Here is a 13,199-nt window from a genome sequence, read left to right as displayed (position 1 = left end):
CTGGCGATGCTGATTCATACGTCATTTAACTCTGAAACTGGAACACAGCACCTGGGGCATAGGCATCTCCCAGCAGTTTTGCACGCTCGAGTGCGTCTTAGAATCGTGTGCAATCTTGCCTTACTTGCCCTTCTGCTCTGGTCAGGGAGAGAAGGAGAGCAGGTGTAGGTGCTGGTGGGGGGCTCCTCTGAGGGCACAAATACAGGTTGGGGGGGCGTGTCAGAGGAGGGCAAGGCAGCTACCTGGTGGGGCCCTTGCTCAACACGGGGTGGGGGGTGGGCTGCAGAGCCTGAAGAGGGGCCAGAGTCCTTCGAGCTGAAGTTACTGCACTGAATGCTGATGGGAAAGCTTGCCATTTTATTTCTTAGCAGAAAAAGTTATGGTAGTGAAAGTGGGAATCACTATTCAAGGAGGAAGAAATTTCCTGATTCATGACAGAATTCCTGGACAAATGTCTTAGTCACTTGGGAAGAGGGTCAACACAAAAAGCTAAGTTAAAAAATAGATACATAATTGGGTACATACAACGTGGTCTCAACTTAGTGAAATCAATTTCTCTATATATCTATCTCTTAATGAATATTCAGACGTAAATGCAAGAAACTCAAATTGAAATATACCAAAATGTTATCAAATGTGTACCTTATTCCCACTTGTATTTTTCCATTTGACTGTAATGAAAATGTATTTCTCTTATAGTAAAATGTTTATATGAAACCAGAATTCCACATCTTAAACTGGTCTTTAAGACAGAGAAACTGAACCTAGGGTTACTGAAGACATGTGAGAACTGGCACCAGACACCAGGGGGAAACTTTTTTAGCCTCAGGTTCTCAGTGAGGATGATTAAGTATTTCCAGAATCCTAAAGCGATCGTAATCTCTGAGTGAAATCTGGTAAGTGAAGCTTGGGCTGAAAATGAAAATTATATCCCCCATATCCTCACATGCGAGAAAGAACTTGTGCAGGTGGTTTCATCGCGTCCCAGATGCCTTTGAAGTTCTGGGGTGCAGGAGGTTTGAGGCCACCTGGAGTTATGGGAAGGGTGGCCTCCCCAGGTGCAGTGAAGCCGGGGAGCAGGGTGGTTGCCTCCCCGAGGGGGCTGCGCTGGGAGTCAGCCAGTGGCCTTGTGGAGGCCCTGAAAGCCCTTCTCTTTCACCAGGGTGCCCAGAGTCTTCTGTAAAGGAACTCATCTTTCCCCTACAAGGTGTGATGCATTTTTACCATGACTTCACATTTAACGTCATTAGATCAATATCTGCATGTCTCTATAGCTAAGAAGGGATGCTACAGTTGGTGCACAGGACCTGAAAGTACAAAGAGCATCACTTTGACACAGCTGATTTTACACTGCCCATGACTAACCTTCTTTAACCCTGCAGGGCTGTGTGTTCCTCCAGAGGGACAAGCAGCCACTTTACCCGTCTGCCCTGGGCTCTTTCTGGCCCTCTGCAGAACAGCTTGTTGGGCTGGCTCATGCAAAAGAGGGCAGATACTTTTCTTGTTATGAAGAATAACTGGCGATTTGACTTTAGGGAATTGTATTTGAACACTTAAAATATTATTGCATTGGGAGCAAGAAATCAACCTGTAGAAATAGCCAGGTTTCCAAATACCGACATTAACTCTGGGTTCAGATTTTCAAGGGCCACTCTTCTCCCTCCTGCTCCCCTTTCCCCGCAATCTTTAATTTTACCTGCTCCTAGCTCTTTCCTTACTAGAGAATGGAATCTCAGACGCTCCTGGCAAACTCTGTGTTATTAGTACAGGATGGCTTTCTGTTATTAGATTGCATTTTATTATTTCCTTCAGCTCAGCGCATACCTGATATTGGAGGACTCTCCCTGTGGGTTGAGATTGAAAGATGCTGCAAATGATGATGTGCTTTTATTATTTTGGGGGGGGGGGGGCTTGTTCCCTCGCAGCCAGGTGAGAGACCTTATGGTGGGCAGGCTGAAGGACAGGCCTGCATTACTTTAGACTGTCAGAGCCCAGCATCCTGGAATGACTGCTTTTGTTTGCCAGAGGCAGCTGCTGTGTTGTTGACTTGAGGTGCCTGTCTGGGTGAGGAGATCAGTAGGCGTTTAGGATGGCTATCCTGGCCTCTTCGCACAGTGGGTCTAGTTTACCATCACCTCCTAGGGAAATAGATACAATTTTCCTTTGACCAGCTTTCTGTACAATTTCATGTCATGTAAGACACGTACGATTTCCACTAGAAGACAAGTCTCAAAGTACACAGTCACTTAAATTGTTAACTAGCCTTCGACAGAGTATAATAACAGCAAAAACTTTTACTTCTGAGCAGAGTGTGGTATGTGCGATGCCAGCCTGCCATGCAGGAAGCTCTCCAGGGCAATGAAATCCCTAGAATGTCACTGATAATGCCATGCACTGAGGGCGTGTCGACTCTAATTGTCTTAGCAAGCCTAGGTAGAATAATCAAATGGAACAAACCTGTTTTGAAGGCAAATGATAATAAAACACACATTGTTAAAATGTGAAAATAAAAAGAAAGAATAAAAGAAAACCCCCAAACCTATTACCCCTAAGTGCCTGTTATATCATTTGAAATCTGGGGCTAAAACTTCATTTTTCTTTCTGTCCCTCTTTTGTGTCCAGTGTTCTGGGAAGGAACCCAGAGCATCAAGCACTTTGTGTGGTTTAGGATGTGCTTACTCATGTACACAGGGCTTTGAGTAAGAATTTTTTTTTAAATTTTTTTTCAACGTTTATTTATTTTTGGGACAGAGAGAGACAGAGCATGAACGGGGGAGGGGCAGAGAGAGAGGGAGACACAGAATCGGAAACAGGTTCCAGGCTCTGAGCCATCAGCCCAGAGCCTGACGCGGGGCTCGAACTCACGGACTGCGAGATCATGACCTGGCTGAAGTTGGACGCTTAACCGACTGCGCCACTCAGGCGCCCCAAGAATTTAAGACTCAGAAAAAAAGTCCAATTTGAATCTGGTCCTAACCCACTGGCCACTTCAACTAGAAATCGAGCCCACTTCAGAGAAGGCAAAATGCTGCTTGGGAGCAGAGCAGTGCTGAAGGACTTACCAAATTCCAGGTCATTGATGTTGCAGTGAAAGACGACTTCTTCATTCACCATGAGTTCTACCACATTCCAGTCTTCTATCTTTTCTAGGATGATGTTGTGTCCATCTCTGGCCAACACAGCTGGAAAAGATGGAGAGGAGTATGGGTGGCATGAGGACAGGCTCTAGATTAACCTGCCATGCGGATGTTCTCATGGATGCCAGCAGCTGGCTTGGTTTCCAGTTGCCCGTGGCTATAACTCCAGTTGCCCTGTTGGGTACCTACCTGGTGCTGGCCCGGTGTGCCCTCACCTTTTCTGGAAAGCATAGCCAGAGACCTGAGCAATTCAGGTTTTGGTTGCAATTTGCCCCAGGCCCATAGGATATGTGGAAATAGGAGATGTCTCTAGGAAGAGTTTTTGAACTTTTTTTTATAGAGATGATACTCAGTGCTGGAGGGGATGGGGGGAATTAGGTAACTTCTTATCCTGCTGATGGAAATATAAATTGGCCACCTTTCTGGAGTTAATTTGGCAATACAAGCCTCAAAAGCCTCAAAAATTTTTAGAATTACAGAATAAACTCTGGCCAGGGGATATGCGCTTATAAGAAAGCTTCCTCAGGAAAACAAAACAAAACAAAACAAAACAGAAATACAGGCAGACTTTTGTAACGAGAGGTTCCTTTCTGCAGTTTTATAATAGAAAATACTTTGTATAACCTATTGTTCAAATCATAAGAAGATGATAGGTCCATATGATGAGTTTTTTCCTGATCATTTCAGAAAATGTTTATTCATTTTTTTTTTATTTTAAAAAAAAAATTTTTTTTTCAACGTTTATTTATTTTTGGGACAGAGAGAGACAGAGCATGAATGGGGGAGGGGCAGAGAGAGAGGGAGACACAGAATCGGAAACAGGCTCCAGGCTCTGAGCCATCAGCCCAGAGCCTGACGCGGGGCTCGAACTCACGGACTGCGAGATCGTGACCTGGCTGAAGTCGGACGCTTAACCGACTGCGCCACCCAGGCGCCCCAATGTTTATTCATTTTTTAATAGCAAGAAAAATATTTGCAATATGTGCAAAAAATCAGGTTACATGTATAGCATATATGAAAACACATCTTCACTACTAATTAGAGTATGTATATGTAATAGGAAAAGAAAAGAAATACTCAGTGGTTATCTCTCTGGTAAGAGTGTGTGAAACTTCTTTGTCTTTATTCTTCCAGCATTTTCCAGATTTTCTATACTAAGGAGAAATAAAATGCTTTTTATTGTTTGTTTTGTTTTAAAGCTAATGAACTGAACTTTTATTCACACCTTTGGAAGTTGCTTTTTGGTTATCACTTCCCTAGAGATGAGCCATGGAAAAGTTGTTAGATCTATTCTCTAACGTGGAAACGCAAAAGTGTAGGAGTTTAGGAGAAATGATGTGCATGAACAGCATGGGATTCTGTTTTCTTGAAATGTTCACCTTGTAACATTGGTGGTAGAGTCGGTGTGCTCAATCACCATTTTTGGCATTCTTCATGCATCAGTGAGAATTTTGGTTAAGTTGGGATGAGGAATCCGATGAAGGGCGTGGTTTTTTTTTTTTTTGAGTCTTAGCATTGCAATCAGTCTTATGTGCAGAAAAGCAGACAATTATGTCAGTTAATTGCACTTAATTACAGAGACAATTGCTGCTTCAAAATGTTGGCGTGTCCACTTCTTCATCTTTCAATCAGCTCAAGAACATCCAGCCCCAACTGTGAACATTTTAATTGCGTGATTTTAATTTCACTTCTGGAAAGGAACTTCAGAGAGTAACTCAGTGAGGATCTCCATCAATGAGATAGCGCTCCTTGGGCACCCAGCGGGAGCCCTAATTGACCCTGCATCAGCTAACGCCTCTCTCTACGAACACCCGCATCTTTTCCTCTGGCATATTTATGTTATTGTATCCTATTTAAGTGTCTTGTATTAAACATCTTTGGAGGAAGGCACTGAGCTTGGACTAATGCCTTGTTGAAATGGAGTGGTCCATGCAATTTGGGATGGCCAGGGGACAGTCTAGGAAGCAGAAAGGCAGTCCATAGGCAGAGATTTCTGGGAAGCAGACACTCTCCCAGCAGCACCCCATCAGGAGATGGGATGTGTAGCCTGAGAGGGAAAAGTTGCAAGTGAGTGGGTAGGGGCAATTTGGCCTCCAGAACCTTGGCTTTGCCTTGTCAGAAGATGTTCCTGGGAAATGTACTTCAATTTGGTAGGAAGAAATCAGGAAAAAAACAGCTTCTCTGTTCCAACCCCATCTCTGGAGGCAAGGTGTTACCTCTATACTGCTAACACACAACAGCGACTCTCTAAGGCCTGGGGGTTCTGGAGAGAAGGAGGCACAGACTGTGTCTGGAGTTGCTCACTGTAATGCAGTGTAAGTGAGGAAGGGCTCTGCATGAGGAGACCTGGGAAGGCGCACACCCTTCGGCAGTCCACAGACCTTTCCTTTCTCAGAGGGCAGAGCCCTGTCTGAGTCTCACATAGTATCTGGGTCTGGGGTTACTTTTATGAGAAAGGCAGCACTCTTTCATGGCAAAGTGAATCTAAGAAACAGGATTTGATGTACCAAATAATCCACCCTGTGGAAGTGGGGGTGCCAAATAATGAGTCTGCCTCCTACTTGAGCAAATCAAGCCCTACAGGGAGAGACCCTCTTAAGACAGCATACCACTTCTCACTTCACTTTCTACATGGTTCGCAAAGCATGGGCTCTCGGGGCCTTTAAGGGAGCACATCTCCCTCACTGACCCTAATCCCCCCACCCCAACCCCACCAGATGCTTGGTGTTAATATAGCTTGTTAAATAAACAAACTCAATTCAATGGTGCTGGGAATCTCCAATGACTCTCTAGGATCTTGAGTGACCTAAGTCTGATTCTTATTAAAGCAATGAGCCACCCTAGACCCCACATCATATATTTCCCCACAGGATGCCTGCCCCCTTGTCATCAGTCTGGGGTGTGTTGAGCCCAGCTGTAGGGTGGTCAGTGCGGGCTTAAGGGATCAAACCTGGAGAAGCACCAGAATTCCTGCAGCTCATCCAAATGCTGCCTCTCTACATGGAGGACCCATTCTTTCCTACGAGCTGCTGTGGGGTTGTCTATTCAAAGAAAGGTCAGATAAATACACTCCATGCAACAAAGTCTTTCCAAAGGCGGTAGCTAAACTCCAGCATAAATCAACCAGAAGCTGTAAGGCCACCCGCAGAATGCCTGCCTCTTTGAAGTGGCACCTCATCCTTCAAGGGGGATCTGGGTAAGCTGAAGGGAAACAGAAAATCCTCCCTTTTCTCAGTGCTGGCGGAATTGGGCACCATCTGGGAGGGATTTAAACACTGCTAGTTAGGAAGTCAAGGCAAACAGACAGACAGACATCTCCCCCTTCTCTGCTGGGCACAGATGAAATGCCTATGACCATTGATGTGAGCAGCTAATGCGTAGCTAGGGACAGGAGAATGGCACACAGGGTGTTGTTGCTAAATAAGCATAGATCCAATTTTTATGGGTTGGTTTCAATTCCTTTTAGTTCCTTTTAGCAGCTCATTTGGCAGACTTAAGGACAGTAGACAAGGAGCAACCATGGTCAGGAGATTACTTAGGACTTTGGTTAAGCATTACATAGTTTAGTTTCATTAATATTGAGTTCATAATAGAGACATTTTTGCTGAACCATTATAACTTGTGGGTAATAAAAAAAGAACAAAAATTTTCAGATTCCTTAAGGCACAGTAAGTTCAGGAAATATCAGGCATATTTCCAAAGCCAGCAGGACTTCAGAAAATGATAAAGGGCTATGATTTTTAAAGAAACATACAGAATTCAGATGCAGATTTTACAGATGGGGACCTGTGAATGCACCACTCTGCTTGGTGTGATGTTACTATTGACTCTAAAGTGGTGGTGGGAGTGTGGAGCAGAACAGGGTCACAGGGGTGGGGGGGATCAGATACTCCCTGCTTTGCTTTTGTTAACACCCTGGCATTTGTCACCAGTCCTCAGTGAATGTTGGCTGCTGGTACGATATGAATCATCATTCAGGGATACACAAACTAACTTTAAACATCAGCCACCTGCTGATAGCTTGCAATGTGCTTCTCCAACCATAAAAATTCTCCCCTTGATCTTCTCAAGATACTCCTTCCCCTCCCCTACTGCGGGAAGAACTGCTTGTGCCCTTGGCTTCCTCATCTCTCCCTGCATCTTAACCTCCTGCCAGTGAAGGCTTCAGCCCACCTTCTCTTGATCCTGTGCTCTCAGAGGTGGAGAACCATCAGCACATTCAGTGGCTCACACAGTTCTCCCGCCCCTCTTAGTAAACCCATAGTCTGACTCATCTCCTTTCTTACTTCTTTTTTTAAAAATGTTTTTATTTATTTTTGAGACAGAGAGAGACAGAGCATGAGCAGGGGAGGGGCAGAGAGAGAGGGAGACACAGAATCCAAAGCAGGCTCCAGGCTCTGAGCTGTCAGCACAGAGGGGCTCAAACTCATGGGCTGTGAGATCATGACCTGAGCTAAAATCAGATGCTTAACCGACTGAGCCACCCAGGCGCCCCTCTTACTTCTTTAAAATACTTCTGCTGGGGCGCCTGGGTGGCTCGGTCGGTTAAGCGTCCGACTTCGGCTCAGGTCATGATCTTGCGGTCCGTGAGTTCGAGCCCCGCGTCGGGCTCTGTGCTGACAGCTCAGAGCCTGGAGCCTGTTTCAGATTCTGTGTCTCCCTCTCTCTGACCCTCCCCCGTTCATGCTCTGTCTCTCTCTGTCTCAAAAATAAATAAACGTTAAAAAAAAAAATTAAAATACTTCTGCTGGAAAAAAATAAACTACCCCAAACTATTTTAAACTCTAAAATTTTATCAGATTAATTTTTTTTAATGTTTACTTTTGAGAGAGAGACACACACAGAGCACAAACGGGGGAGAGGCAGAGAGACAGGGAGACACAGAATCCGAAGCAGGCTCCAGGCTCCACACTGTCAGCACAGAGCCTGATTCAGGGCTCGAACTCATTCATGAACCATGAGATCATGACCTGAGCCCAAGTTGGAGACTTAACTGACTGAGCCACTGAGGCACCCCATGAATTTTTATCAGATTATAAATGTGATGCAGACCCACGATTTTTAAAAAACCTTACAATTATAGGACAGAACATTTTAAATCACCCATAATTCTTCCTCCTCCCCCCCCCCCCACTTTGTCCTTTTCAGTGGAAGTTGGATCACAGTGTACATGGAATTCAGGAACACACCTCACTCCCTTAACGTCATGTCGTGATGATCCAGTTCTGTCAATATATACATGGACCAGCTGCACTGCATTTCATGTGACAGCTGTACTGCAATGTATTCAAGCTGGTCCTTTCTCCGGTTGTTTTCAATTTTCCACTATCAGCAAGAACATTGCAGGAAACATTCCTGGGCATCCCTCTGTGTACATGTACAAGTTTATGTATACATGGGAGAGACTGAGAAATGGAATAGCTGGGTTCCACAGTATATGGTTAAATTTTAAGACATGGCCAAGTTGGCCTCTAAAGTTCTGTACCATTTTGCCTTCCTATCCCAAGTCTCTGAGAATATTTTTTTCTATGTCCTTCATTAATCATGAATTCACCTTTACTAGAAATGACTCCTATTTAACAGTTTGGTGCCCAGTAGCCATTTTCGTCTTGAAATCATCTCACTTGCTTCTGTCTCTGGGGTCTCTCTTGCCTCTGCGCCCCTCAGAGGGGCCACTGCCAAGGTCCTCCTGTTCGCCGGTTCTGTCTTTCCTGGATTTCTCTCCAAGTCTCACCTCCTGTGGATCCAGTGTTTAGCTCCATTCAGATTAATTTTATTTATTTAATGCTTATTGACCCTTAAGATATACCTGGCACAGTTCTGTACACTGGGACACAGCAGAGAACAGGGCAGACCAGAACCCCTGCTACCCTGAAGCAAACCTCCCGGCAAATAGGTGAAATGTACGTTTCACCTAGAAAAAGATGAAGTCTTGATTGATGAGAGCCTAGAAAAAGAGTGTGCTCAAACTTATGAGCACTAGGAAGAAGTAAAGAAGGAAGGAAGGGAGATAGGGAAGAGGCAGGCAGAGGGAGGTGTTGACGTTTTTGATAGGGATGCTCAAGGAACGGCTGTTGATGAAGGTGACTTTTAAGAAACACCCAGAGGCTGCGAGGGAGTGAAGAGTGAGGACAATGCAGGGATCTGGAGGAAGAGCATTCCAGGTGGAGCAGCTGCCACACCTGGAGGTCAAAGTGCACCAGGGGTGTTCAAGGGCCAATGAGGAGGTCGGCGTGGCTGCAGCTGAGTGACTGAGGGTACAGAGTGTGTAGTGACAGAGGAAACGAGGTCAGGGAGGACACCTATAGGCCACTGCAAGCCTTTGACTTCTCCCTTGAGTGAGCTGGGAGCCACCAGGATGTTCTTGGAGGCACAGGCCATGCTATGACTCAAGTTTAAAGGCATCACCCGGCTTTGGCGCTGAGGACAGACTGCAGGGGACAAGGGTGGTCACAGGGAACTCAGCAGAGAGATAGGGGCACTTATCCAGGCAGGAGATGATGGTGTTTGTGATGAATGTGAAGCAAAGAGAGGAGAGAAAGTTGCCTGCAAAGTTTTTGGCCTGAGTAACTAAAAGAACAGAGCTGTGTGAACTGAGAGGGAGAGAATGCAGAGGGGCTGGTTTGGGGTGGGTATTAGGTTTAGAAACTTCGGACATATTAGTCTGAGATGCCTACTAAACACCCCAGTGGCAATGAGAAATCCTGATGGGAGAGAGAAATTTGGGAGCCATCAGCACATAGATGTTATTTAAACTCATAACTGCTTCTGACTCAAATCTGCCTTTGTCTTTCCCCTGAACTTCAGAACGTAATTTCTAACCTCTTAATATCTCTTAATTAATCTTTTCTCACTTCTCCTCCCTAAATCTCTTCCTTGAGAATTGGCCTCTTAAGGAACATCCTTAATCTCATGATTCTTTAGCTCAAGAAACTTTGCTGGCTCCCCGTTGCCAAGGGTAAAACAGTCGTGACTCTCTTGTTACATACCATCCTCCAGCCAGACCCAGCGGCTTGCTGCTCCCCAGCTTGCCCCACGTGGCTCCCTCCTTCCCTTCCTAGTAACCCCGTGCCCTGAAATAATAAGAACGAATGCTTGTTGAACATTTACTATGTGCAGGTATGGTATTCATGACTCTGCATTTTCCCACTGGAATCTCACATCAGCGAGGTAGGGATCTGCTCCCATTTACCAATAAGTAAACCGAGGCTTGCAAAAGTGAAATAATTTGATCTCGGCTTTGGCCACAGAGCTACTAAATGGTGGAGACCCATTCAAAATTAGATCGGTTGGACTTCAGAGTCCTTGCACTTGACCTCTGCTCATGCCATTTTCTCTGCCAACTGTGCCAAGAGCGCAAGTAGGAGACAGGTGACCAGGTGATCCATGGGATTTGTGTACAAACTAGATGGGAAGTATCCCCCATTTCAATACCTGTAATTTGTAGGTTATAACAAAATGTTTATTTATGCGTTCTCCTTTAATATAATTCTTGGTAGGGAAATGATCTAGTTGGACTCTGTATAGTCATGCTCGCTATGGCAGCAGCAAGAAACATAATTAAAAAGGGTCTGCAGGCATCAGCACAATGGCGGAGTAGGCACTCCAAACTCCCATTCCTCCATAGAGACATTAACGTTTTGTTGTCAAAAAAACAGCAGAAACTGTCAGAACAAACTTTGTCAGAACTCTGGAAAACAAAGTTGGCAAAAGAGTAAACACCGGGTCAAGACAAAGCCAACTTTAGGATGCTAAGAAAGCTTTGTGGCATCTTTATTTGTCCTTGCCTCACCTCCTCCCTCACTTGCTGGCAGCCTTGAAGATAATAGCCCTTGTCCCCAGTGTGGGTCCTCGTCCCCATGTCTAGAGGGAGCAAAGCAAACCATGTTTTGCAAATTCCTGTTTGTCTGTTCCTCCCTGTCTGGGGGCTCCCTAGGGACTGGCACAAGGCCCTCGTCTATGTTTCACCTAATGTGGAACTCACACAAGGTGGAAAAGCTGTGGGCAGCGTGCAGGGAAATGAAAAATGCATAGCTGTCTGGGCAAAAGACTGTTGAGACATACAATAAACCTCATGAAGCCAGGGAGGGAAAGCTGGTGAGAAGTTTCTGATGGGAAATTAGAGCATTTAAAAGCACTGAAGACTGAAGACCCAGGCCTGGGCTCTCTTCTCGTTCTATATGTGATCCCCAAGTCCATGACTCGGACCATTCTATCTCTAGTTCAGACTTTTTGTCTGAGCTCTAGAACTGCAGAGCTAACTCAGTAAGTACCTCCATCTACACAGGTGAAAACACATGAAGTTTAATATGGTCGAAATGGAGCATGTTCCTACAAATTACAGTCCATCTGTGTTGTCATCTTCAGCGTAGAGCACTTCCATCCATCAGCACTTTGATCAAGCCAGACACTGACTGGATCCAGAGGATATCCTCCTGACCCTCGCCCGCCCCCCCCCCCCCTCTTTCCTCTTACTTTTTTTTTTTTCCTTCCTCTTTCTTTAATCCACTGCCCCTCTATGGCTGTCCTGGTCCAAGCTACTCTCATCTCTCCCTTGTACCACCCGAAGTCTCTTGACTTGTCTCTTCACTTCCATTCTTGGCCCCCTCTGCTCTGTTCTCCTCAGACAGCCACAGTTTGACCCCCCCACCCCCCCCCCCCCGCCTGAAACTTGCATAGGGCCGTGCAGGATCTGCCCCTGTCCACCTCTCCAACCTCATCCTTCTTGCAGTTCAACAAATACCTCATTTGTTCATGCTTCCAGCCTTTGTAGTTTCTCTGTCTGGCATGCTCTTTCTTCTCTTTACCTGGTTTTCTCTCCCTACTTTTAATTTTTTTTTTAAATTTTTTTTTCAACGTTTTATTTATTTTTGGGACAGAGAGAGACAGAGCATGAACGGGGGAGGGGCAGAGAGAGAAAGAGGGAGACACAGAATCGGAAACAGGCTCCAGGCTCTGAGCCATCAGCCCAGAACCTGACTCGGGGCTCGAACTCACGGACCGCGAGATCGTGACCTGGCTGAAGTCGGACGCTTAACCGACTGCGCCACCCAGGCGTCCCTCTCCCTACTTTTTAAAGCTCAACTCAAGTATAATTCCAGTGAACAAACCTTTCCAGATCTTCCCCTCTCCCCTCCAATTATAGCCAGTGGCAGGCCCCACTCTGATCACATTCCTCTGTTGGAGGCTCAGCACAACTGTTAACTAGTAGTCAACAATGAGAAGGTCATTTTAAGGACATGTACCTTTGTTTGCAAGTATGTCCCCAGTACCTGGAATAGTGTCCAACACAGATGCTCAGTAAAGGTTTGTTGCATGATTGAATGCTGAAAATGTAGACTCTCCACCATTTTCCAGCCACATGACTTTGGAAAAGTCACTTAATATTCTTGATCTTCTGTTTAAGCAGGATTATGTGATCCTTCCCATTCAAATGATTTGTATAAACTGCCTGGTACCAGTGGGCTCCCAGTACATGTTTGTTTCCACTCCTATTTTGAAGCAGTAGAAGCCAGAGGAAGATGCTAAGTCATCCTGAGGAAGTAGAAGCTCAGGGAAGACTCTCCAGAGGTTATGGTGCTTGGTCTGGGTCAGCGGAAGGAAGGAGGTATAGGGAGAGGGTACCGCCTGCACAGGTGCTCAGAGTTTGGGGTACACCTGGGCACACGCAGTTGGGTGGCCCTCTGGCGCTCAGCTGCCCACCTTGCAGGCCCTCCAGGCGGAAGGTGCGGTACTCCACAGACAGGCCGACTGCACTGTATGGCCCATAGCGCAAGATGACTAACGCGTTCTTCGGCATGGCTGCCGAGCACCCAGCCTGCGCGAAGGCGCAATACAGACTGCTAGGCAACTGCTCTGCAGGCCCTTGGGAGAGGGTGTGGCCATGGGGCAGTGGGCGGGGCCAGGGCGGGTAGGGGTGGAACTTGAGGATCCTCCCCACAAGTCCCTTCCTGAGAGTCTGTGTCAGGGGTGGGGATGAGGGTTATTCCTTTCTGGGTGTCTGCCCCACCATCAGTGGGGTGCAAGAAAGGTGCGGTGGTAGTTTGAGGCGACAGCCAGGTA

The 13,199-nt window shown here is 46.1% G+C and overlaps 1 protein-coding gene across 1 annotated transcript; it reads right to left on the bottom strand.

The window, feature by feature from the left end:
- Nucleotides 1-1,912: 1,912 nt before the first annotated feature.
- CD2H10orf53 (chromosome D2 C10orf53 homolog) lies at nucleotides 1,913-12,936 on the bottom strand. Its single transcript, XM_047826483.1, has 3 exons — nucleotides 12,840-12,936; nucleotides 3,063-3,182; nucleotides 1,913-2,138 (listed from the first exon to the last, which is right to left on the bottom strand). Exons 1-3 carry the CDS (start codon nucleotides 12,934-12,936, stop codon nucleotides 2,074-2,076), a joined length of 282 nt encoding a protein of 93 aa, XP_047682439.1. The 3' UTR covers nucleotides 1,913-2,073.
- Between the last annotated feature and the right edge of the window lie 263 nt (nucleotides 12,937-13,199).

This window comes from Prionailurus viverrinus, chromosome D2, assembly GCF_022837055.1.
Source record: "Prionailurus viverrinus isolate Anna chromosome D2, UM_Priviv_1.0, whole genome shotgun sequence".
NCBI lineage: Eukaryota > Metazoa > Chordata > Mammalia > Carnivora > Felidae > Prionailurus > Prionailurus viverrinus.
The sequence above is the reverse complement of the archived record's forward strand: the minus strand, read 5'-3'. Positions and strand labels throughout refer to the sequence as shown.

Coding starts and splice junctions, on each gene's coding strand:
- CD2H10orf53 (XM_047826483.1), bottom strand. CDS start 12,936: ATGCCGAAGAACGCGTTAGTCATCTTGCGCTATGGGCCATACAGTGCA. Junction 3,183..12,839: donor CCGCCTGGAGGGCCTGCAAG/GTGGGCAGCTGA, acceptor CATCTTTTCCAG/CTGTGTTGGCCAGAGATGGA. Junction 2,139..3,062: donor CATCAATGACCTGGAATTTG/GTAAGTCCTTCA, acceptor CTATTTCCCTAG/GAGGTGATGGTAAACTAGAC.